This window comes from Porites lutea, chromosome 9 (assembly GCF_958299795.1).
Source record: "Porites lutea chromosome 9, jaPorLute2.1, whole genome shotgun sequence".
NCBI lineage: Eukaryota > Metazoa > Cnidaria > Anthozoa > Scleractinia > Poritidae > Porites > Porites lutea.
Window position 1 is genome coordinate 3,335,001 of NC_133209.1, and position 25,882 is coordinate 3,360,882.

At 39.7% G+C, this 25,882-nt stretch overlaps 5 protein-coding genes across 6 annotated transcripts in view; 3 read left to right on the top strand and 2 right to left on the bottom strand.

The window, feature by feature from the left end:
* Window positions 1–5,507, top strand: part of LOC140948004 (apoptosis-inducing factor 1, mitochondrial-like) — a 14,135-nt gene extending 8,628 nt beyond the window's left edge. Inside the window, exons 8-16 of the mRNA XM_073397232.1 lie at window positions 110–186; window positions 786–894; window positions 1,396–1,503; window positions 2,424–2,512; window positions 3,039–3,179; window positions 3,360–3,502; window positions 3,724–3,880; window positions 4,350–4,511; window positions 5,037–5,507. Of these exons, the coding sequence (XP_073253333.1) occupies window positions 110–186; window positions 786–894; window positions 1,396–1,503; window positions 2,424–2,512; window positions 3,039–3,179; window positions 3,360–3,502; window positions 3,724–3,880; window positions 4,350–4,511; window positions 5,037–5,108 (1,058 nt within the window). The 3' untranslated portion in view covers window positions 5,109–5,507. The remainder of the gene's footprint in view (window positions 1–109; window positions 187–785; window positions 895–1,395; window positions 1,504–2,423; window positions 2,513–3,038; window positions 3,180–3,359; window positions 3,503–3,723; window positions 3,881–4,349; window positions 4,512–5,036) is intronic.
* A 1,717-nt stretch (window positions 5,508–7,224) lies between these two features.
* LOC140948395 (mitochondria-eating protein-like) lies at window positions 7,225–14,106 on the top strand. Of its 2 annotated transcripts, none has more exons than XM_073397630.1 (9): window positions 7,225–7,685; window positions 8,051–8,146; window positions 8,600–8,704; window positions 9,382–9,601; window positions 10,405–10,575; window positions 10,689–11,003; window positions 11,980–12,079; window positions 13,076–13,113; window positions 13,967–14,106. In XM_073397630.1, the coding sequence occupies exons 1-8, from the start codon at window positions 7,291–7,293 to the stop codon at window positions 13,108–13,110; spliced, it is 1,437 nt and encodes a 478-aa protein (XP_073253731.1). In that variant the 5' UTR covers window positions 7,225–7,290; the 3' UTR covers window positions 13,111–13,113; window positions 13,967–14,106. The 2 variants fall into 2 exon arrangements, with proteins under 2 accessions (XP_073253731.1, XP_073253732.1); XM_073397631.1 differs by having other exon boundaries at window positions 10,689–10,946.
* LOC140948396 (glyoxalase domain-containing protein 5-like) lies at window positions 14,022–16,809 on the bottom strand. Its single transcript, XM_073397632.1, has 2 exons — window positions 16,632–16,809; window positions 14,022–14,797 (listed from the first exon to the last, which is right to left on the bottom strand). Exons 1-2 carry the CDS (start codon window positions 16,651–16,653, stop codon window positions 14,367–14,369), a joined length of 453 nt encoding a protein of 150 aa, XP_073253733.1. The 5' UTR covers window positions 16,654–16,809; the 3' UTR covers window positions 14,022–14,366.
* Window positions 16,810–16,925: 116 nt separating this feature from the next.
* Window positions 16,926–21,510, top strand: LOC140948427 (endoplasmic reticulum membrane protein complex subunit 7-like). The gene is made up of 4 exons (XM_073397663.1): window positions 16,926–17,148; window positions 18,476–18,798; window positions 19,752–19,832; window positions 20,579–21,510. Exons 1-4 carry the CDS (start codon window positions 17,004–17,006, stop codon window positions 20,732–20,734), a joined length of 705 nt encoding a protein of 234 aa, XP_073253764.1. The 5' UTR covers window positions 16,926–17,003; the 3' UTR covers window positions 20,735–21,510.
* A 747-nt stretch (window positions 21,511–22,257) lies between these two features.
* Window positions 22,258–24,493, bottom strand: LOC140948282 (uncharacterized). The gene is made up of 2 exons (XM_073397513.1): window positions 23,670–24,493; window positions 22,258–22,707 (listed from the first exon to the last, which is right to left on the bottom strand). Exons 1-2 carry the CDS (start codon window positions 24,268–24,270, stop codon window positions 22,271–22,273), a joined length of 1,038 nt encoding a protein of 345 aa, XP_073253614.1. The 5' UTR covers window positions 24,271–24,493; the 3' UTR covers window positions 22,258–22,270.
* Window positions 24,494–25,882: the final 1,389 nt, after the last annotated feature.

Below are 25,882 nucleotides of genomic sequence, written 5' to 3' on the forward strand. Positions count from 1 at the left end.
TTCAAATGGATATTAATCCTTCAGGAGCACCACATATTTTGCAGTAACTAAAAAAAAAAACAACAACACAGAAAATTTAATATTTTTGTCATTTCTTGCTTCATTTCAGGTGGCATCCCAAGAAATCTTCCTGTTTTTGAAAACAGCAATGATGAAGTTAAGAAAAGAATAACCCTCTTTAGAAAGGTGAGAACAGTCTTTCACGTAGTTTTGTTTTGTATACATGTATGAAGACTTTTCTTGCCTACATTGTGCTGACATGATTTTAGCAACCATATATTATTAGATTATAGAGCTGTACAGCCTAACTCACTATCAACAGTTCAAATGAAATGTAAATAAGTAGTTATCCCACACTTTCACCAAAGCTTTGTCACCTTTTAGTGACCTGTCATGCCATGGATAAAGCACCTTACCTCTTAAATTAATTTTGGCAGGAAATTAGACTCAAAATCCTTCAAGCAGGACAAGTTGACCTAACTTAGTTGCCATCTTGGACCGCTTCACAACTGATCTCACTTAAGCTTGCTTAATTCACATTCTTCAGGATTACTGACAAACACTTCCTCCATATTTCTGATCAAAAGAGGTCATCTTTGTGCAAGTCTGAGGTGACAAGTGTACAGTCACATACTCTGTGTACATTTATATATATCCCTGCCTAGTGCTGGCCAGTTATCAACAACCCTTAGATAGGTAACATCATTCTTTGAACATGGTCTTAGTGCTCGACCTCTTGTGCTTAGAACTATAGAAATGAATATTTATACATTATTTGTGCTCAGATTGTGGATTTCAAAGATCTTGATGATGCTATAAAGGAGGCCAAGTCTGTTGCTGTTGTTGGTGGAGGATTTCTGGGAAGCGAACTGGCCTGTGCACTTGGCCACAGAGGTAGTCTCAAAAGATCATATTGTGCTAAATACAGTTCTTTTTGCTAAATTTAGCCCTTATCAGATGAAGGATAATCCAGTTTGGCAGCATTTGCTGATACATACAATGTCCAAGAAGTTACTACATGTTCTGTTCATTCAGTTATTAAGATAGCATGAAAATCAAGGACGAGTTCTGGGCCGTCACTAAGAGCTGGGGCTGGCAGCTACTATGAGTGTGATCCCTGGCTACTCTTATCATGAAACAAAAGGAAAATGGAACCAAAAGAACTTCCTAGCATTACAATTCCCCTCCTACTAATTTCATACACCCAGCAACTTGAAATTTTAGCGACAGCCCTGAAGGTACAGACACTGGTACAACAGTATGTTGTCAAAACTGAGCTGCAAATAACAGTCACCCATTGAACAATATCCAACTTTTATTTGCACTCTGATTGGAGAAGCTTGATTTTCCTTACTTGTTTGTTCACATTCAATGATATTTTGATGTTTCAATCAGGTAAGAAAACTGGTATGAACGTCCTGCAGATATTCCCAGAGGATGGTAATATGGGCAGAGTTTTACCCAAGTATTTAACAGAGTGGACAACAAATAAAGTGAGAAAAGGTAAGAAAAGAAGAATACAGTGTACCTACAAAGTTGCTAACACTTCACTATTTAAACATTAAGTCACAATATCTTGTCTGTATCAAGCTTGATTTAGAGCATAAAATTTTGTATACGGTTCCTTGTCATTACCACTTTGAACCCGTGTAAATATTTTAGTTAGAATAGTGTCTATCATCTTTAATATAATGTTAAATTTCTTGTATATTACTTGGTAGCGTCAAGGCATTTTAAAGAGAAAACTCTTCACCTCCGTTTGACATGCATCTCCCCAAAACGCCTTTGCTCAAGCTCTCCAATATTCAATTGAGTACAACTGTGTAGTGGACATGCATTCTTTGTCAATTGTGGGTGTGGTTGAGGCACAAATAATAATCTAGGTGGCTTATGCGTAGGTAGGTTCCTACAGCAGTGTCCTTACCAGGATTTTGTACACTGGGGTCCACAGGACCCATTGAGAAACTAAGAGGGGGTCATGAGGGGGGAGAGGGGGTCACAATTTTTAGATACAGTTAACTCAACGTTTTCACAGGTCTGAGTCTTAGATAAAGGTGGGTGTTTTCTTAAGACCCCCAAACCAATTAAATTTTGGCTTATATTATGAGGAAATGTACGTACATTTCTATGTGTACGTACGCTTTCTTACGTTTTTTAATAGGTTTTTTTTTTCCCTTCTTTGCGCCTTTGGGATTCTTTGGGCTAATTATAGCATGGCATTTCCCGAAAAAGTGCCGTGGTCTGATAATAACACTGCTACGGTGTATGCAGCCGTTATTTGGATCTTCATGTTGTGTGTCACAACCTAAATACAGCCTTAAGTTTTAGCCGTTTGAAGTACTTGTGACCTTCTTGTATCTGTACTTATTAACACCACGTAAAGCATTCAGGTTTCTTATCAGATTTTACTTATATTTTTATAGAGGGTGTGAATGTAATTCCAAATGCCACAGTGGAACATGTTTCATTCAAAGACAATCAAGTTAATCTTAGGTTAAACAGTGGAGAAGAGGTGAGATATCGGTAACTTTATTTTGCTTTGATGTTGAAAGAGAAAGCTAGAGTGCTTACCATTTACGCAAACCATCTGGGTGGAAATCTTGCGTGTAAACAAAAGTACTTAACTATAAAATTTGATGTGACGGGGGAGGGCGACCCATCACAAAGTATGTCCAAATCAGTTGAACAGATGGCTAAAAGTGTAGAAAATTGCATCATCTCAAATCACAGCCCATATTTTCTGAAGCTTCCTAAACAAAATGGCATGAATCATTTGATTTTCTAACCAGAATTTCTGGTTTTCCCATGTAAATGGGACGTACCTCTGGTCATCGATGCGTTGTTAATGGTGAGGAAGTATTCAGTGTCCTCTTGCTGAGATCTCACGTTTGTTGAATCTATTTACTGGGCTCTCTGGAAACCCGGATATAACCCATCTCATACAGGTCTTTTTAAGAAGAGTTGACTTCAGTAGAAGTTTATTTTTACAGGTTTGTAGCAACACGGTCATTGTATCTTAGCAAATCTTTATCTTGCAGCTCCAAGCAGACCGAGTGATTGTTGCAGTAGGCCTGGAACCAAATGTTGAGCTCGCCAATGTTGCTGGTCTCGAAGTGGACCCAATTCTTGGAGGTTTCCATGTCAACTCTGAACTACAAGCCAAGTCTAATATTTGGGTGGTAAGAAGGCAAAAGATGACTGCCATTGGACAGAGACTGGCTAAATGCCTAGTGATGTTTCACTGACAATGCTCTGCTATATATTGCTCAATTCAGTTCTTCCTGTAGCAATAACCAAATTTCACCTCATATGCCGGACTTTATATATTTTGTGTTGATAGTTTTTTGTGATGATTTTAGGCCGGAGATGCGGCTTGCTTTTATGATCCAAACCTCGGAAGGCGCCGAGTGGAACACCATGATCATGCTGTGGTCAGCGGAAGACTGGCAGGAGAAAACATGACAGGCGCAGGCAAACCTTACTGGCACCAATCCATGTTTTGGTCAGTTCTAGAGCTATGACGGCCTAGCGGCCTTATAAATTAATGGAAGTTTCAGCCGGGTTAGGATCCAGGCTGGTTTTATTTGTAAATTCTCGAGCACAAGTTTTTTTCCTTGTGCCTGTGACTTTACTAACTAACATAGCAGGCACGATAGTCTGGAACGATGATCTTATGGTTTGCGTGAAAGAAATACCCAACAAAATTTTATCTTGTTTTAATAGGAGCGATCTAGGGCCTGATGTTGGTTACGAAGCTATTGGATTGGTAGATTCTGTGCTACCGACGGTAGGAGTCTGGGCCAAAGCAACCGAGGCTGACACGCCTAAAGCAGTAGTAGAAGCTACAGGTGAAGGCGTCCGCTCAGAAACAGAGGGTGAGGTGAGTCGGTGGAAAAACTTGTACCCTTTTTTTAATTGGTCAACTAAAACGCCACAGGGTGCTCTCACATTTATCTTGTATTATGTCTATTATTATTGTATTATATCTTCGTTTTACCGTACGGTCGCTTACGAGAGCTTCAGTCAGAAACTCATCGACAATTCATGAAGAAAAGACAAAAGAAATTAATGTTTAATGAGTGTCTTTATATCTGATATAGACCAGGCTAAGCTTTACGTCCAGTTTGTTTTTACACCGTTAGCGCAGTGCAGTTTCATTAAAGTGTTGATTTATACGAGTAACACTAGGAGTGGAGGCTGAATGGTCCCTTGCGAGAGCTTAAAAACAAAAGAAAAGTCCAGTTGGGTAAACCCGAAGGTGGTCGCGGTCGCCTACAGGAGCCATCACTTCTTCTTTTTTCTTGGATCTTTATCACAGACTTAAAGTACTAAAACATTTTTTCTACCAGGGATCTGAGCCCTCCCCTGTGGTGCTCACCCAGCCGGCGGCCCCAGTCCCTACCGTGTCGTCAGAGGAGTTTGGTAAAGGTGTTGTATTTTACATGAGAGGCAAGCGAGTCGTGGGAGTTGTATTATGGAACGTCTTTAACAGAATGCCCTTCGCCAGAAAGGTTAGTGTCATTTAGGTGCTAATGCATTGTTGGATCAATTAACCCCTTCACTGGCAGAGTGTTTGATGGAGTTTCGTGAGCGAGTCTAACTTTTGAGTCTGCAGACGAAATCCTATGATGTGACTATTCAAATGAAAGCTCTCTGCCTGTACTTTCACATGAAGCTATTTGTTTGTCAAAATTTTAGAACATGAAATTTGGTCGACATTTGCCTTTGGCCACATTTGGCAATGAAAGGGTTAAGGTTTCTGGGAAAGTGCCCACCTTCCCCTCCCCTAAGCTAACATTAACACTTGGGTCTCACTTAGGGCAAAATGATGGCTTAGGGGAGGGGTAGGTGGGCAGTTTCCCAGAAACCTAAATCAATCCGCATTGTTCTTTTCGCTATTTTTCTCTTCAAAGTGTCACCGCCCCGAATCAAAAGCCATAAGAAAATCTGATGTGCATTTAAAAAAATATTTATTTGGACACTGATTTGTTAACCTTTTATTATTTGACTTTTGTTCGTTCTTTCTTGCTTTGCAGATTATCAAGGAGGGAAGAGACCAAGACGATCTTAATGAGCTCGCTAAACTGTTTGATATCCACAAAAGCTAACCGTTTCAAGATGTTTTAATTCCGATAAACTACTCTACAGACAAAATTGTACATTGTGACAACACGGTTGTAGTCCAGACACGGTTGTAGTCCAATCAAGTATCGAGTGTTGGCAATGCAAATAGAGAAGGGCAGAGCTTCATTAGACCAGTCCTTCTTAGAAATCAGACATTATGCTCTTTCGCTCCCTGAAAGAGTGCGTGACAAAAGGATTGTGTGACGAACTACATATAAGGGACGTTTTAAAAGGTAATTATCGAGAGCCCCCGTTTGTGAGCTCATAGTTATGACGTTTGTTGCCAAAAAGTCAAGTTGTTGACGGGCAAGAAAAATTTAACTTGTCGACTGAGGTAAATGCAGGACATATTCTTATAATAAAAACGATATTTTCTCTTCCAAGAGTAGTTTGGTTTTCAAGTTTTATTTCATAGCATGTGGCAGCTACATTAGTCACTTTAAAAACGAGAGGGAGACTGGACCGAGTAAACGTTTGCAATGACTTCTGGGACTGTTATTAGGGACAAATAAAAAAAGGGACAATATCTCCAGTAGCGATCCCAGAAACAATTGCGCGACACATTTCGGCTCCAGATCTCTTTCCGTTTCAAAAGTGGCGTATGTACAGTCTACGCCTTGCCCTAACCATAGGATTCTTTTCTACCCGTCCGGGGAGAGAACCCTGGGAACGAGGTTGGTCCTGCCCCTTGCTTTGGCGTGGTTTTACTAAAGCCCCATGAAAACGGACGCAACATTGTTGGCCAACAACTGCCAACATTGTTGGATATCACATGTTGCGTCCGTTTGCACACCCACCCTGTTGCATGTTGTTGCACAAAGTTTGAAACCGGTCAAACGTTTATCGACGTGCAAACGGACGCAACAACTCCCAACATGTTGGGCCAACAATGTTGGGAGTTTTTGATCATCAGCAGTGGAAAGAGAACAAAATCTGGGAGGGATACGGTAGTATTAAAGTTTTCGTTTTTTCTTTTTTTCATCCCTACTGAGCCAGTCGTTTGGTTGGATGTCCTGCGCTCATTTCGTAGCACAAAACAATCTCCCCTCCACATTCTTCGGGCTTTTTGATCAGGCCAGCGAGGCCAGGAAAGACTCTGGGAAACTGGAATTTGTTTACAGAAAACGTGGGCGTCGCTCAGCTGACCAAAAAGCCCGAGGACTCTGGGTACGAGGAACATAGTGACGAACAGTTCATTTACAAATTTTGTTTCTTTTGCCGCTATATTTAAAAACTCACACCAAACATCAATTGTATATGAATATCAATAATAACACATTCTCGAATTTGCTCAGCCCGCAAAAATATTTTATTGAATTACATCGGAACGTAATGGCAGGAGCACCCAACGACAACCGATATTCGGAGTTTTTGTACTAACTTACGTACGATTTTCGGAGGTTGTGTTTTTGCCGTTTTTAGACCAAGATGTTCCGATTATTGTTAACAGAGCTCTCCTGAAAATTTCGGTATAGAGCCGAAACGTCCCCTAGAATTTTCTAATGAAAGTACGGCTACTCATGCCTTTGATTTACGACAGGACCCTTTAGCAGTGATCGCATCAGGGTAGCCAGCAGTTTCGGGGGGACCTAATGGGCGGCAGGTGGTATTTGGTTATGACGGCTTAAAGATACTTTAAAATACCACCTTCATGTTTACAATATGTTAACTGTCCACGCGTCCAGCGAACTCGCGAGCAGGTGAAATGCATTTTGTCACTTAAACTCATGGCTTAGAGCGGTTTTCACTTGACTGTCGTAAAACCAAAACCAAAGTAAATACACTAGCCAACCAAAGGGCGTAGTAAAACCAAAACCAAAACCAAAACCAAAACCAATTACTTTCGACAGTCAAGTGAAAACCGCTCTATTCACTGTACCATGTGCAAATAATTGATGCCCGAAACCTCGGAAAATTAATTAAAACCACAAAGCTTATAAAATTGATGCTTGAGAATAGGAGCAAGTAATTACTGCTTTAAGTGGAAAACGTCTGTAATTAATGCCTCGGCTTTGAATGAAGGTGTCATTCACAGCTTTGCCGGCTTAAGGAGACGGACATTTTCACCTCTAAATAGAATGCGTGATTCGTGGTAACAAAATCTGCGAGTAAGAGTCGCTCACAGGGCATTTTTCTAGCGAGGTAGATCATTCGGGTTTGTTTACGATGACAAGCACGACTTTTATAGGTTTACTTAGCCGCATTGTTGCATCTGGGGAGTTCAAATCCTTACACGAATATTTAGCAACCTTTTTTGAGTCGAGTTACCGAAATAGCTGCGAAGAAAACACAGCGTTTTGTTGTGAACTCATCGAACTGCATGCTAAGCTTCAAGGGCAGCTGTTTCACCTTCTGGAATTGTGTTGTTCTGAAGGGGGAATTTATGGAGGAACCGAAGCGTTGAAAAAAAGACTTCTACCTTGGCTTCGCAGTGGGTTTCTTACCTCAAGAGTCAACGTTGAAGATGTAGACACGGTGAAAGAAAAATATGAGCTTATCGTAAAGGAAATGGAGGAGGAACTAAGAGTCTCTAAAGTTGAAGAAGCGGAGCTTAAAATTAAGTAAGTCCTTTCAGTAAAATGATTCGGGTTTTCTGCAAGTTAAATCAACGAAAACTATACAAACATTGTAAATAGTGCGATTTATTATTTTCTATACTACAAAGTTTTGCCACTGTCTCCATTCATATTAATTTACGACAACCGGTAATAAATGTTTCTTTTTACTATAATTTTTGCCTTAGTATATACAGGCTGAAAGTTTGAAAAGCACTTATCATAATTTGTAAATTAAAATTAGAAATTCAGTATATATATATATATATATATATATATAAATGCAAAAAGATGCTTTCAACAGGGACGTTGTCAATATACATTTCATGACTAAATATTCAACTTTATATTTTCTGTTTATCAAATTCTAGGCTAGCAGACGCAGAAGACGAAATTCGAGCTCTGCGAAAGCAGTTGAAGGAAAATCAAAGAGGAAACTGTCAAGAAATTGACGAAATGGGAAAAGAGTTAGTAATGACAAGTGTATGATAAGCCTGATAAAATAAATAATTATCTAGACGGACAAATAATGAATCCCTGAGCCGGACAGGTATAAGGATGCTCTTAAAAGTGTCACGCTGCTTTTGTTGAAGTTAATTTTAAGTTGCCTAGCAACTAGTGGGGTAAGCGCTCCTTGTCACATGACAGCTGCGGTAAGAGAGGGTAATTAATGCGTGAAACCTCGATTTTGAAACAAAATTATCGTTTAATACGTTACAAGAAGTGTTGAAGTTTTTGTATTGACACGAGTGATAGGCGAAAGAGACTTTTCCAGAATTTTCGTTGTAAGAAAATGGTGTTTATGCTGCGAAAGGTGAAATCTTCCTTTGTAGGTTTTTGAAGATCCGCATATCCGTATGAGTAATTTCAAAGTCGCTGTATAAAAAGCGTTAATCCGATTTGATGTCGTTAACTTTAAGGTTAAGCCATGCGAAGAACGAACTAGTGGCCAGAGAATGCCAGATAAAAGAGCTAACTAAAGAAACTATTGAACTGAAGAGAGAGAATTCTGAGCTACACGGAAGGCAAGTATTTCGTTGGGGAGGAAGGACGGGGTAGGAGCTCTGGTGAAATGGCGAAAAGTGGGAGTTCTAATAAAGTGGGAAGTGGAAGAAACAAAGGGAAAATGGCGCCACAAGACGGAAAGGACCTAAAGGGAGGAAGCCAAAAGAAATGAGGGGCGGGAGCTGGAAATGGAGGAGGTTTCGGGAGGCGGGGGTTTGGACCCCCTTGTCCCCCCTCCCACTTATTTCAGATCTTTTTAAAGTACATACCCATCTTTATTAACCGCTGACAGATCGATCCTCGTCGACAAATGAGGCAAAAAAATATAAATCCTTTGACGCCAGTCAGAAACAAGATCAGCTCTAACAGTATAGCCCTAATTAGTCAGTGCTTGGTACGTCAGCCTGAAACTCGGACAATCTATCTTCAATTTTCTCTTCACATTGGTGCTTCGTTCTACGCGTATTTAAAAAACTGTGAGACAAAATCTTTACACACTTCTTTCGTATTTCTATTGACTATATACTCAAAAAAGATTGTCGTCTCTTCAGAATTAACATAGATTAAAAAAACTAAACGCAGTGAATATGAAACAACGATAGAAACAACGCGAACGTGTTGGGCACTTGCTTTATGGAGGTTATTATTATTATTATTATTATTTTTGCCCACTGTTAATGGCATACTTTAATTTCAGACTTCAAAAGAAAATCCTGGAAGCTGTTTCGGAGCCCGAGCCAGTTCGCCTCGTGACGAAACCACTCTCCGACAGAATAACTCCGTTTCAGACGCGATCTACCAAGCTCGTGGAGAGATTCACAGATCTTTATAAGAACGATAGAGTACAAGTTACGGGCGCTTTGAAGGGAGTGCCCGACCGATCGTCGGCTGAACGACTGATGTTCACCGTCGTTGAGGTAAGATTGTATAATGCATATGTACATAAGTTTATGCAATTGCCGGTCAAATCACAATCTCAGAGACTAAAAAATTACCTCCCTTTCAAAATGAGGCCAAGTGCACAACCTTTCTTGTGAAAATGAGTTTTATTTGCTTGACAATGAAAAATGTCAAAAATCATTTCCATATCAAAGGCGGAGCACTCAACCTCCTTTTGATTCCGAGCCCCGGGGGAACGCGGATATGGCCTATTAATTTCGGACCTCGAGCGTCTTGACATTGATACCTGTATTCAACCGGTGAATAACACTATCGTTATCTGCTACAAAGATGATTACACTACGGAACAGATACGATTTAGCCTTCCCTGCTAGCAGAGGCCTCCAGGGAAGACTTAAGCCACGTACTAGAGGTAATCACTGATTATGGATCCGTGTTTGTCACTTGCGGAAAAATTACGGAAACGAAATCGAGACGAAAGGAGTCCAGTTTCCCGGCCGGGGTGCCCCTGATAAAATTAATAGGGGCGGCCAATTTACAGTCGCCCGCAAAATCTCGAAAATTTATACCTTAGTGCCACAGTAACACTAAATTAAGATGCGTTCTGATGAATGGATAAGATAAGGCATTTTCCCAAAAGCCCTGGGGACGCGGTCATGTTCATTCGCTAATTAAACAATTCGTCCTTAGAGCCTCGTGGCGCCCCTAGCATGACTTTTTAAACGTTTAAGCTTAAATTGGATACTGGCTTGGTAACTTGAACTGAGCAGAATTGACCCCCATTGGCAGCTTGCTAACAAGTTTTCAATTCACTTTACAGGAATGTTTCACAGTTTGCAAATTGGAACAGCATAAAATGAGGTCCCGGATGAACCAGGCACTGCTGTCTAACAATCTGGGGACTGGAGACGAGTCAGACAGAGTGAATGAACTGGTGGAAAACTACTTGAAAAAGAATACAGAGCTTTACGACATTGAGAACTTAATTCCGGTTTGTTTGTCTGTTTGTTTGTTTTTTTCGTAGATTAGAGATTAAAATCTTTAAAATCTGTTTTGCTTGCGGTTTGAATGTCTGGTAACCCGATCCCTATCGTCAAACTATAGGATGTAATAAAGGCGCTACATCGCAACCCTCAAACTTCACCTTACATTCCGAGCAACGAGAAGCTAATCATACCCTTCATCCGTGATCTATTACGAGTGGCCTGGGCTATGGTAGCCCTTGATCCTCCGATAGACCTCCCTGCAGCTCTGGAGGGTGACGTCATAAATGAAACACGTTACAGGAGAACTTTTGACTCGGAGTTTAGTGCAACAACTATCCAGCACTTTGTATGGCCAGCTTTGATCAGGGACAGAAAGGTGATTTGTAAGGGAGAGGTGGTAACCAAGAGGCTCTCATCACCAAGGATACGAAAGGTATGAATCAGGGCTGGGTTGTTCAAAGCAGGGTTAAGATAACCCAGGGTTAGTGCAAAATTTCAATTCAGATATGAAAGCTCAAAAAGCATATTCAGTTTTATTTTTTTCTCCATAATTTGATGATTTGATGCTCTAAAAAGAATAGAGAAAATTATCCTGAAAAATGCTTTTCAACAAAAGAAAGAGAAACCTGGGTTAAAATTTAACCCTGGGTTAGCGCTAATCGGCCTTCGAACAACTGGGCCCAGGGTTAAAATTTAACCCTGGGTTAGCGCTAATTGGCCTTCGAACAACTGGGCCCAGGGTTAAAATTTAACCCTGGGTTAGCGCTAACCGGCTTTCGAACAACTGGGCCCAGGGTTAAAATTTAACCCTGGGTTAGCGCTAATCGGCCTTCGAACAACTGGGCCCAGGGTTAAAATTTAACCCTGGGTTAGCGCTAATCGGTCTTCGAACAACTGGGCCCAGGGTTAAAATTTAACCCTGGGTTAGCGCTAACCGGCTTTCGAACAACTGGGCCCAGGGTTAAAATTTAACCCTGGGTTAGCGCTAATCGGCCTTCGAACAACTGGGCCCAGGGTTAAAATTTAACCCTGGGTTAGCGCTAATCGGCCTTCGAACAACTGGACCCAGGGTTAAAATTTAACCCTGGGTTAGCGCTAACCGGCTTTCGAACAACTGGGCCCAGGGCTTTATGTAGAACTGTGATTTTAGAACTGTTAAGTTGGCACCGGAGGGTGTTACTTTAATGGGCCCTTTGCACGAAACGATCACATGGTACAAAAAATCCTTGCTGGATGGCAAATGACGCAAAGAAAAACAAAGAGGTTACATAATTCAAAAAGGTAACATCCTTTCTTTTCACGGTCACACTGCGTTGTTTGCCAAGCAGCAAGGAGTTTTTTTGTACAATATGTGACCGTTTCTTGCAAAGGGCTTATTGCTGTTGATTGATTTATCTCTTCTGATCTAGGCAATCACAAGTACGCCACGGTCAGGCAGTGCAGAGCCATATTCCAGGCCATCTTCAAGTTACGATCTTGGATTTGGTTCTTTATCATCTTCCTGGAGCGGTAACAAAGAGCTTGTTTAATTCATGATATAACTAGATCTTTACTAAATAACGGTAACAGTTCTTTACGAACGTGTTGATCCGCAAGGGGTCAATCAAATTTTTATTTTCTTTCTTTTACTTTTTCTTAATAATAACTAAACTACAACACAAACTGACAACAACAAAATTTAAAAGAAAGTACAATTCGACTACCTAAAAACGACAGGAGCAATGAACGAACGTTGATTGTATACTATCAGCCAGCTATATCTAGTTAAATACAAGATTTACAATTCTTTCGACATTTTTTTTAGTATTTGACCATCAGGTAAAAGGAAACAACCCATATCAAGAGCTATATTAAGAGCTATCTGTAAGAAAGTTCCATTGCTTAGTGTCCCCTGCTTTTTTCCCCATAATAGGTCTTGAATTAACTAGGCGTAGAAAATTTGCAAAATGAGGCGATATTTCATCCATTTTGGCTTGCCAAATATGAAACCGTGCTAACAGGAGATAGTAGTTTAATTGACACGGGTATCCTGTAGAATGAGGCTCCGGCCTCAAGCCCAGTGCCGTAATGTTCAATAAGTTAAAGAAGAACTATAAAAGGAAAACTTATAGGAAATATGTGTCCAAAAATTTTTGGAGATAAATATTAGCGAGAGTTTCACGCGCGATGTATGGAGATGAAGGCCTTCTTGGGGAGATTTTTGCACAAACAAACTGAACACACACCCAAAATTTACATTTCGAAGTTTTCGTCGTCAACGCGACAATTCTCCCCCCCCTTGCCATTGCCATAACTTCACCTCTTAGCTTCAGTGAATTTCATTTCACAGAGTAAGACTTTCTTTGCAAATAGCTTGTCTTCACCACTTGCTGTTCTAGCAAGACTGGTTATACATTAGTCAAATAAAATCTATGCACGTGATCAAATTCTTCAAAACTGCGGTGTGGGTGTGAAAAACAAACTGACTTGACTATTTCTTTTCTTCTTTAATTTCTTTACCCGTAGATCACTCAAGTTATAAACTCAGGATCAGTCCATAAAAGGTACAGGCTAAAAAGATGTGAGATCTGTTTTATCAAAGATTGAACGCGTCATTTACGAGGCCTTATTGCAACTGAAATAACGATTAATTACCCACTTGAATTTCTCCAGACTGGGAACAAATTCATTGCTTAGTGAACCACACTCGACAGTAAATAAATCCTAAAAAAATTTTATTTGGGGAAATGGATAACAAGCGAACAAACCTGCAGGGCAAGACGATCTTTGTTTTTTTCTTTAAACAGATTGACAAGAAACAGAACTTATGAGGGCAGACAAATTGGTCACTCTAAATTGCACAATGAAATATTGACAGAATCACAAACATAAGCGAATGTTTTTAACCTACCTGACATCTTATTGTCAGCTAATTTCCGTGTTGCCATTTTCCGTTTTTGTGTGTTTCATGAAACCGTATTTACTTTACCATTCTGACACCAAATTAATTATTTTAAAAATTATCAGTTAGCTAAGCTCCACTGTTGTGATACACTAACCAAAGTTTGAAGGCAAGCTTAATTACATCATAAGCACTTCCTACTGCCTTGCTTTTATCTATATCTAGCTGTTAAGGTATTTTTATTAACTTGAAAACGAAGCCTTAGAAGTGTTTTTGTCTACGCGACTAATATGAGTATGGTATGGAAACTGGTCTTTTCTATTCCATTTAAAGATGGTTTAAAAAGTTATAGCAGTTATAAAAGGCATCCTATTTAAAGTAATCTAAAGTAATAATCTACGCAGCCATTAACGCAACAAGTATCAACACTCACGCCATGACTGTAAACAAAAACAAAACTTTGATATCAACATGGCAAGTTAATGTATAAAAAAACTACACGTTTTTCTTTGTAGCATAAAAGAGTACAGAAACGGGCATTCCCAAGGAAAGAGGCAAGAAGCAATGGACTGATATAACGAAATCATCATTTATTTAAAAGAGTTAATATCATTTGATGAATAAAAATAAAATTCAATATGCAACTCTACAGACTCTTACTAGTGGCTAGTAACTTATGAACTGTTCATTAAGATTAATTATCCATTCAGTACTCTTTTCCGACTCATTTAAACAGTTAAATCTTAGCATCTACCTTTAGTTAGAATCATGGTGGGAGATTAACTACCAGTGAAGCATGCATGATAGATTACTATAGCTTGTGACACATTGTATCTTCTGATAGGTACATGTACTGAACAGACAGTCTGCCCCTGGACACTGATGGATTGTATCAGATCAATATTAATCAAAGCCTTACTGACCATTATAATTAGACACCTCAATAAGATTTTCATCAGGATCTCTAAAATAAACAGAAGTAATCGGTCCTAGAGCACCTGTTCTTTGCACAGGTCCCTCTTCTACAGACACATCAAGTTTCTTCAAGTGCTCAATGACATGTGTGATTGGTGTCTCTGTTACAAGGCAGATATCAATAGCTCCTGGAGTTGGGTTTGCTGCCTTGGGCTCAAACTCGTTTCCTTTCTGATGCAAGTTAAACTTCTGATTTCCAAATGATAGAGCTAGCCTACCTTGTCCAAACGTTACCTGTCCCATGCCCAGCACTTGGGTATAGAATTTAACAGTAGCCTCTATATCTTCCACTGTGAGCACAATGTGATCGATACCAGAGATGGAGAAAGGTTTGCGTTGCTCAGCTGACTTGCCAGATTTTCTAGTTTGTTCTGAAGAAAGGTAAGCATTAAAAAACATCACAGTATAAATGTGTTTCAACTAAAAAATAAAACAAGAAGACACCTGAAGGCATTTAAGTGGGATGTGTTGGTGTAAGTAACAATTATGTTGAATGGCATTGCAATGTTGAGCAAAGTATCAACAACAAATGTGGGCAGGAGAGACGGAGATGTTCTGTTAAATACACTAGAAGATAAGTTACACACAAGGGTTCCTTTGCTCCTCAAAACAATACTTACATCAATATTACCACCATATATGTTAAGAGTAGGGGGTAGTTCACAGGGTAACAAAGGGTAAGAAAGGGGTAACACAGGGTAACAAAGGGTAACACAGGTTAACAAAGGGTAACAAAAGGTAACACAAGGTAACAAGGGGTAACAGAGGGTAACAAGGGGTAACAAAGGGTAACAAGGGGTAACACAGCGTAACAGAGGGTAAGAAAGGGTAACAAGGGGTAACACAGGGTAACAAAGGGTAACACAGGTTAAAAAACGGTAACAAAGGGTAACACAAGGTAACAAGGGGTAACAGAGGGTAACAAGGGGAACAAAGGGTAACAAAGGGTGAGAAGGGGTAACATAGGGTAAAAAAGGGTAACAAGGGGTAACACAGGATAACAAAGGGTAACAAGGAATAAGAGAGGGTAACATGAGGTAACACAGGGTAACAAAGGGTAAAAAAGGGTAACACAGGGTAACAAAGGGTAAGAAAGGATAACACAGGGTAACAAAAGGTAACAAGGGAAAACACAGGGTAACAAAGGGTAACAAGGAATAAGAGAGGGTAACATGGGGTAACACAGGGTAACAAAGGGTAAGAAAGGTTAACACAGGGTAACAAAGGGTAACAAAAGGTAACGAGGGGTAACAGAGGGTAACAAGGGGTAACACAGGGTAACAAAGGGTAACAAGGGGTAACAAAGGGTAAGACAGGGTAACAAGGGGTAAGACAGGGTAACAAAGGATAAAAAAGGGTAACAAGGGATAACACAGGGTAACAAGGGGTAACACAGGGTAAAAAAGGGTAACACAGGGTAACAAACGGGAACAAAAGGTAACACAGGGTAACAAAGGGCAACAAAGGGTAACACAGGGGAACAAAATAATTGTAACAAAGGTTAAGAAAGAGTAACAAAGGGTAACAGAGTGTAACAAAGGATAACAAAGGGTAACACAGGGTAACACAGTGTGATAAAGGGTAACACAGGGTAACATATAGTAACACAGGGCAACACAGGGTAACTCAGAGTAACACAGGGAAACAGACAGGAACACAGGGAAACACAGGGGAACACACACATGGTAACACAGTGTAACAGGGGCACAGGGGATAGAAGGAAGACACATTAGAACTGCAGGGGACTCAACAGACACAGGGGAACACATGGGATGGGAAGGAGCACAGGGGACACAGGGGACACATTAAACACAGGGTACACAAGGGGACTCATCCGACAGAGGGGACAGTAAGTAAGATTGTAGTCTGTTTATGTAATTTTTGTCTAGAGTATTGTAAAATTTGAATCCGTGTGGGTTTCTTATTTATGAGAGATTCAGACACTACCTGATATTGTAATTGAGCAAGTGAGAGATACATCTTTGATACAACCGGAAGACGAATGTTACAATACGAAACCTGGTAAAACTGAGCGGTTTTTTTTTATTTGGGCCTGAAATAGGAGATATACTGTAAATCCGGTGGTCACTCCTGGGTTAGCTTGGTCACGTATAAGCTTGTGGCTCGTTCTGTACTACAGTTAAGGATGAATTAAGGAAAAAAAAGCATTCTTAGAGGTTTTCTACCGAAAAAAAAACAAAATACCTTTCTGCAGGGACGAATCCATAACATACGTCCGAAAATTAACTGACGAGTCAACCCTTTGACACAGCGTGTGCACGATTGGACGGCTATTTCTCACTGAGATGAATACTCTGCTGGTCGTTTGGAGTCACCTTGGCCGTCTCTTTCCACCGATCAGCTATGCTGTGAACGGCTTTCGGGTAAAGATCCAGCAGTTTGTGAAAATAAAGACCAAATATGCCAGGCGCCACAAATTAAAAGCTGGGAACTACTCAACTCAGTTAGGGAAAGGACTGGAGACTAGTCACTTTCATATTTTGCACATGACGCCGGTACATTTTGATGTTGGTTTCTTCTCCTATTTTTCTGCTTTGATCGGCCATACCGAAGAAAATGAAAGAATTTTACAGTATATTAGTTTATCTTTCACTGTTGATTCTGCCAAACACCCGGCGAACCAGCGGTAGTAACGTGGAAGAGGCGTCAGAAAGGTACAAAATCGACGGCAAGATCACAATTCAAGGTTTTAAATCGTCCGGTACGTCTTAAACTTTGTTGATTTGGAAATATGTTAAATCAGCTAGCGTTAGTCAGAACAGTTGATTCTTTGAATCCCATGTTCTATCTTTTACACCTGTACTTTCATTGGCTGGGATGCGTGACGCAAGAATTTTTCTTGCTTATATCAATACGATGGTCATTTAGGAGCTTCCAATCTAAAGACCGGGCTATAAACAGCATGCGCATCTAGCCACCTTCACTTCAGCGAATAATTGTTAACTATTTCCAAAGCACAAGCCTAAAGTCTGTGATCTTTGGCAAATTATTCTTCTGCAAAGTTCTAATTGTGTGAAGAAAAACTCTTCTAGCAATTAAGTAGCCTGCAGAGCAGGCGTTTCTAACGGAAACTCGGAGGTACATTGATCGCGGCCGCCATCTTGAAAAGCCAGGGAAAAGACTATTAAACCCACCAACCTCTCCCTTAAAATCAGTTTTTGACTTGTCCCAACTCTCTGGTAGTATTAACGTCCAAGATGGCAGGATAACATCATTCCCGAAAACAAATCATGGATCGCGCTCCAAAATACACCTGCTTTGCAGGCTAGCAATTGAGGCAATAGACCATTTTACAGTTGTGGGCTTAGTATCCTAGCCTTTGAGTGAACGTGAGGCTGAGGTTGATCTTGTTTTGATACAAACCTCCTTCCTTTTCTTATGGAGATTATTTTTTAAAAATACTATTCAGCACAGGGCTCGACGTTGCGACTCATGGGGTCGCCAATGCGACCAGCTTTTACTCAGTGGCGACCAAATTTTCACGCCTGGTTGCAAACCTGACCCCCAAGATAGGCGACTTTCTTCTTTGGGAAAACGTACACTAATGATAATCTGTTTATCCTTCACAAAACTAAATCCATTAATTCTTAAATATAATTTTTGGCGACCAGAATACTTGTTCGGGCGACAAAAGATGAAAACTTGGGGGCCAGCTGGCCCCAAGATTTTTTCTGAAAGTCGAGCACTGCAGCATAACAACGACATGATTTACATAAGAAAGCAACAAGGGTTGTATCAAAACAAGTTCAACTCCAGCCACGTTTCCACCTGTTACTGTAAAATGGGCTATAATATGGCAATTATGTGATCACCTCAAAAGTTTTTGGGATGATAGTCACATTTAAGAAAATTGGGATGATCTCATGCAAATCAGCTGATCATTTTTCAAGTTTTCCTGCTCATCTTTCTCCCTTGCAAAAAGTTTAAGGAATGGTACCTGTAGTTGCAAAACTCACCAGAAGGTTATAAAATCAAGTTAGACGATTAAATTTCAATTGAAAAAAGTTGTCTCCATTTTCTTTCTTCAGACTGGATTTCTCAAACCAGAGTTATTGTTGATGGTGGAAACTACATTGGGTTTCTTAAAGCTGATGGCAGCTTCACTGTTAACGATGTACCTGCTGGATCTTACATAGTAGAAGTTTTGTCACCAAATAACATGTTTGAGCCTGTTAGAGTTGACATCAGTGGTAGAGCAAAGGGAAAAATAAGAGCGAGAAAAGTGAACTTTCTTCAGAATTCAGCAGTTGTTACTCTTCCTTACCCTCTTAAGTTTAAAGCCAAAGAACCAGCTCCCTTCTTTGAAAAACGAGAACAGTGGAAAGTTACTGATATGCTTTTCAATCCCATGGTAAGTAAGTCATAAGCAGTAGTAGTGAGTACATGTCCTCGCTACTTTTGATGGTAACTGTGTCTTGCTGTATCATTTATGACCAGCTCCATCTTAGCTCCTGCAAAGTTTTGATACAGACAGTTACAGTATCAAAAATGGCTTTAATTAAGCAAATTTAGCAATTGCTAAAATTAATTTCACATGTACCACAGTGGCCATAGTTAACACAATGTATCCTTATTTCCGTTGCATATTGCACTTAAGTATTGCTTCTCCCCTTTGTGCTTCATCACTGGGTTACCCTTCCCCTTCCCCCACTCCCCACCAGTATACGTATTCGACTGCTATGAGAAAAGAAGATCATTAGTTCTTTAGGTTAACAATGATCATAGTTCCACTAGTGTGCAATTTGTGTTATGATTTTAAATTATTTGGATAAAGTCGATGTACATAGGACTGTATAAGACTCCAAATAAAGCATTGTCTTGTCTTGTCTTGTCGTCAGTGCCCATTTATACATTTGGCTGAAGAGATCAAAGGGAGGGCAAGTTTCTTGTCCAAGGAAACAACTCACTGGCAAGGCTCAATTCTAGACCAGCAGGGGTAGTTTGCAGAATGCTGTATGACTGTGAAGTTTAGTGATTAGGGTTAGGAAACTGCTTTTGAGTCATACATACCAGATCAGTTCACCCTGTATAATGACCCTAACTGGAACTTGTTTCACACAGTTTTTCTAACCCTGGCCCCATTAAACACCAGAGTCATTTTGATGTCCAGCAGCTGTTCGGCATTCTTCAAAATACCCCTACCAATGCCAGACAAGGCGTACAAAGTGATAACATTTCAATCAGCAGGCCCCTATGTTACATTGAACCCTAATTCAAATATGAAAACTTTTGGTAAGCTAAAAGAAGAGAGCAGAAAGGTCAAAAACGGTTGCTATGAGTGATAACTGTAACTGTTGATTTCAGGTCCTCATGATGGTGCTGCCACTACTTCTGCTGTTAGTTCTACCTAAACTTATAAATAGTCAAGATCCAGAGACTCAAAAGGTACAGAAATCAAATGTACTGAATTAAGATGGCATCCATCTGGAAACTGAGTAATTTCAACTTCAGTGGACGAAAACCTTTTACCAGAATAATTTAAACAATACCACTAACTTCTTTTTTACATTTTTCAAGGGCTATAGAGATATAATTTATTATCTGCAATAACACCAAAGACTATTTCTTAATGTGAAAATTCATGTGTAAGATATCATTTTGTTAAGTTAGGCTCCCATAAGAAAATTTTCTTTTAGTGTTATTACAGATAACTAATTACATGTATAGCCCTTGAGAAATGTAAAAAAGAATGGGATATTGTTTAAATTATTCTGGTACAAGGTTTTTGTCCCCTGAAAATTAAAATTACTCAATTTCCTGATGGATTCCGTCTTAATACTATTAATAGTAGTGATAACAAACTGACCTTATTTTTTTAAATGACTTTATACTTCCCTAACACATGTCGGCACCAAGAAGACAATCCTGATAGAATCCTACGCAGGATTGCACCTGATTTCCTCCAGGGTGTGTGAGCAGGAAAAGATGCTTTGCATAAACGGTGCCAGTACTAGAACAGTAATAGTTATACTGAATACTGGTACTGCGCTCCACCTAGCATAAACAGCTGGAGAGAACACTGCCCACATAGCAGGCACCGGTTTGAAGAAATAGGTTAAAGAAAATAGAAATTATACAATAATTCCTATTAAAGCCTCTTACAAATTTTCTTATAATCCTTTTTCTCGTAGGAAATGCAGTCATCAATGAACATGTTCAATCAGTCCAAGGATTTACCAGACATCTCAGACTGGTTTGCAAAAAACTTCTCTTCTGTTAGCAGAAAAAAACCCGCAAATAAGGCTGCACCGAAAAAACCTGCACTGGCAAGTTCAAGAAGGCGCTGATTGGTAAAGTAAAACAACCCTTTCACCTTTAAGTTCAATGTTGAATTTCTCCTTTCTTGTGCTAGCAAGTTCCTTTCAGAAACCATGTGGAGAGATTCTTTGTCCATTAACACTTCAATTGAACTTTTAAATTAAATACTATGTACATTGACTAGTCTTTTGCCATACTCTTTTTAGAAAAGTGAGAGAACTTGAGGGATTTTTAAACGTGTTTAATGAATGGCCATCTTTTGGTACATGCAAGCCTGTGCTAATGTAGACCTCTTTGGCTTGTAAGTTTTGTTTGCGCAATAGAGGTCCCAGGGGAACTTGCCCATTTGTCTTTTCATAAGTTATGCATAGATATGCACTGAATAAGACGAAATTTGAAAGAAACAATTCTCTAGAGTATTATCACATATTGGGAAAACAAAACATATAAGCTAAAGAGGTCTATTGAAACAAGATTGAACGTTGTAGTTAATTTTCATTCATTTATTCTTAAACAATGTAAACACTTCTTTGTATGTACAAAAGTATTAGTAGTTTAGCGGATTTTAGCTGCCAAAGGTTTATGGTACCCTTCCGATTCAATTCAAAAAACTTTTGGCTAAACAATCTAATCCAATCTAAACTCCTTTACAATAGCCGGATTCCTCCTACAAGATATTCCCATTTGTTCAAAAGTTGGACCGCGCTATTCGTTGGCTAATGTTATGTCATTCTTGTTAAGTTATGAGTTGTTTTATTCAAAATAATGATAATAATACTAATAATAATAAATGCGAAGTTTATTATATTGTTTTGCTGAATCTTTGACTTACAACAGAGCTGCGGAGATTAGAAAAGCCTAAGTTTTTTCACCGACAGACCCCCTGAAGCTTTGTGTTTCCACTGTGGCTCATAGTATAGTATGGTAGCTTTAGTAAATAAAGGCAAAAGACAGCTCGTAAATAGCTCTGGTTTTGAAGTAGAGGCAAAATTCAACCCAGAAAGAGCTCGTTTCTTAATTCATATGCCAAAGGCTCTCAACTTTAAATAGCCAAACCCCAGCCAAATAATAGACCTCGTTTTAAATCAGAGGCAAAAAAATTCGGTTTAAAATAAAGGCTAAAGCCCTCGTTATGAGAGAAGAGGCAGTCGTTAAAGGAGCAGTGTCACGAAATTAAGCCTAATTAGGTAATTACAAAATGCCCGTTAAATTAAGGGAAACGTAAAAATAACCGCTTAAAACATTAAAGGAAGGTTAAAATAACACCACAGATACAACAGATGCCACGGATGGGCAAAACTGAAGAAGACTGAAACGGATTGAAATTAGGATTTTTGAAAACTGTTCAGCCTAACAGTTTTTCAAAGTTGATCTCTTCTGTTTACAACTTCAAAAATAATGCGCAGGAGACATAGTTGTTTGTCTCCAATCTCTGATTTTGTCATTTCCATGTAATTTATTTACTTACTTTAAGTTCCATAGCGATTGAGGGCTAGTAATTGGCAAAATTAAACAAAATGAAGTGGACTGCCGTGACAGAGCCCCTTTAACCATGATTAAGCTATTCAACCAAAAAGGTATTGAGAGCCTCGTCTTGAAGGCGACAACGCTTTCGCCCCTTCTTCCTCATCACTTGACTCTTCTTCATCAGTAGAAGCCTCATCTTCGAGATTATCAAAACCTTGGCACGGCTTTTCCTCGTCTTCTTCATCTTTGCTTTCTGTGGAAAACAGCTCATTCTTGATTAGTTTCCACGTTAACCTCTTCTTTTCGCCTCCTTTGAGCCAGTTGGGTCTCTTGACCTCCGGTTCATCGTAGTCTTTCTTCATAAGGTAAACAAACTCGGCGATGACTGACATGAGGTAGGCCACTTGTTCAGTCTCCACTTCCACCCACTCGAAACGAAGCTCCTCGGTGAAGTAAATCTCGAAGTGAATGCTGTCGCCTTGAACTTGTGACCAGCGACGAATCTTTCGCCATGGAGCAAAAAACACTGTTTTTTCTGTTGAACGGGGAAAGGATAATTGATACTGGGAAGTAACCAAGCCTGTTCCAGGAGTTTAGATAATGTTGTGGCGCGAATGGAAACCGGTCCTTTCGATTAAAAGTCTTTTCGATACAAGTCGTTTCGATATAAACACAAGAAGGGAAATTGCACAAACATTTTGTTCACTTCAAGTATAGTTTGTGAGTGAACAAGAAAAACATTTTGGGTGAATGTCTTCGTTCTTTAAGCCAAATACGTGGAACTATTTACACCTCAAATGGATAAACTTGTATCGAAACGACCGGTGACCGGCGCGAAGTCAGAGAGCGGGAAAAAAGCTGTTTGCGCCGTCCCCACAATCTGTCGTCCCCTTTAAGGAAATCCGGATCTCGGAATTCGGAAATTTTGAAACCCGGGGAATTTTTTTTTATGGAATCCCGAATCCTGAGCTCCAGCTCTAGGAATCCAGAATCCCACTAACGATTAGAATCAGGAGTCCAAGTTCCATTGACAAGGAATCCGAGTTCGGGTTGGACTTCAAGGTAAAGTTCGAGTTAGACTTACGAGTTATAGTTACGTTTCGAGTTATTTCGACTCGACGTCGAAGCTCGCAATCTCGTTTTGGTGGGTGAGAATGCGAGCAAATTTATCGAATTTAGACTATATTAATCTAATACGGGAAATGTAGTTTACTAATTAATTACTGAAACTACCAGTAAGTAACACTCTTTTTTCTTCTCGTTTTCTGCGTGCTTTTCTGCGGGTTCCTTTTTTTAAAAATATAAACAAAGGTTATTAAATCCCACCTCTCTCCAACGTTTGCCTAATAACATAGACTGGTCGCACCTTTTCGGATCCGAGGTAAATATAGCCGTGTTATAGCAATGTCGGTGGAAAGCTATTTGTTGTCCGATTGTCCTCTTACGATGCAGCTAAGCTCAAAAATAGGTCCAGAAAGGTATTATTGTCTTACTTACGCGATTTAATCATTAACCCTCGGCGGTTGGCGATCAAATCCACTTTCATTCCTTCTCTGAGACGTACGTCTTTCACCTTCAAATCGTTTTGAACGGTGCAGTTATTAAGGACAACATAGCCATAACCAAACATCTTCTGACAAAGCTCCACGTACTGCTTATCACATGGAAAGGCCGGGTTTCTGTATTCTTCCATGAGTGGAATGTGTTCAGGTTTGGGCTTGAGTCTGCCAGATCGAATATCCTCGATACACTGTATACAAATCAGGCGCATTGCTCCAGCATCCGTTTTCAGCAATTTTTGTTCTCTCGCAATATCAAAAGACCACTTTTGAATTGAAATTACGTAGCGACAGGGAAGATAAATCATTTCGTTGTTTCCATATTTTTTCGTAGGGTTTTCGATCCCGCGAAAGAGTCCAAACAACTGCAGACTACTCGCGCGAATTTCAAGAGTTCTACCGACTATTTGGAGAAGATCTTCGGCTAAAATCCTTCCTCCGTCGACCTGAACGCGAACAGCAGGCTGTGACCCTTCTGGTAACGTCCAAACACTTATTTTATCCTTTCTTGGCACTGGTTTTGATTTGGCTGTAGCCATAATGTCGGCTGCCCTTCTTTCTAGCTATTTTCAAGCACTTGGTTTTTCGATAATGGGTTTTTAACCACAATTATCACTTCAAAAGATACATTATGGACAGTTTATATTATTCGCCCAAACGTTTTACGTGATTGGTTTAATTCTGCCCGTGGCATAAAATTTTAAAAAGTTGACAAACCTTTGTTATTATTTTGTTACATACAAGTGCTAATAGATCAGTGGATCTCCACACAAGCATTTCCCGGCATTGCAACGACAGAAATTGAACCAATTATTTAATGATCAAGTTTTAACATTTTTCCCAAAACTTAGTCTTTTGTCAAGGAGCGGTCAAAAATTTTTAGATTTAAGAGCTTTACATTGTATTTAGAAACCATTCTTGACGCGTTCATCGTGTTTGATAATGAAAAATGATTTATTACCGAACATTTGATATTTGTGAATAGAAAGGAAAATAAAATATTAATTAACTCTTATTTTTATTACACTTTCAAGTTGTAAATTTCGTTTTTTTTTCACTGCCGCTAAACCGCTTAGCTAGGCTCTACTTGAGAAAAATGTGTTAAGAGGGCCCTCTCTTTAAAAGTCTTGATTTTTCGAGATTTCATTAGACGGCCGCAATTGGTTTGGAGTCCTGCAGAACTTAAGTCTATCCCCTCTTGTTAAGAATTTTTTGACGTTGATCTGAAGAGTTTTTCTTAGAATTTCCATAGTTCTTTTCCAGTTGAAGGTGTGGTGGCCGAGCGGTTGACACCCCACACTTTGGGTCTGTAAAAATGTTTCAAGCCTTGCCTTTCGTTGTTTTCTTTAACAATTAGCTTTGCTCCCTAGCGACTCGTTTAGATCGAGCGCTTACCGTTGCCGCAAACTCGTCCCCAGGGCCCTCTCATTTTTCCATGTAGCTGCGGCAGGAAAAATGTCTTTTAGGTACATGGGTTCAGCGTGATTCAAGCATAATTCGTAACAAATGAATGACGCTTATCGTGTTTATAAATCTTCAGTAATTTTCCTGTCTAACCCAACACTTGCCAAGTTTGAAAGTGAAACAGCATTGTGTCTATCCGTTTGCGCTTAGCCATGATCTCACGAAAAGCGTGAAACGACACCCGAAGAACGGAATTGTGCGTGAAGACTAAAAAACTTGCGTGTTTCGTGGTGCTGCGCAAATAATTGTTGGTTAGCCTGTGTGTCGTGGTGTATGCAATGATTTTTAATCTGTTCTTAATGATCTCAACATCTCCAAACCTCGGAATCTAGTTGCCATGGTAACCTGGTGCTGTTTGGCTGAGTTGAATTAACACTACTAAACGAGGACTTTCTTACAGGAATTTCCTCCTCACCATGCACTCAGCATATTCATATAACGGGTCAGAGTTTATTGCTTTTCGTGAACTGCCTCACCAACAAGCTACGTGCTTGCCGGGAGTTGGCGTTTATGATAACAAATTTTGTGGGAAGATTTTAACTGGAGATAAAAGGTGCCATCTGCCGATCACCCTTATATTAACGATCTAATTGACTGACAACACTTCAAGGCGTAAAAAAACTCGCTAGAAGAGGGAAGTTTTTATCAGTGATGAAACGCCCTCGTATTGATATGACAAAAATCTGA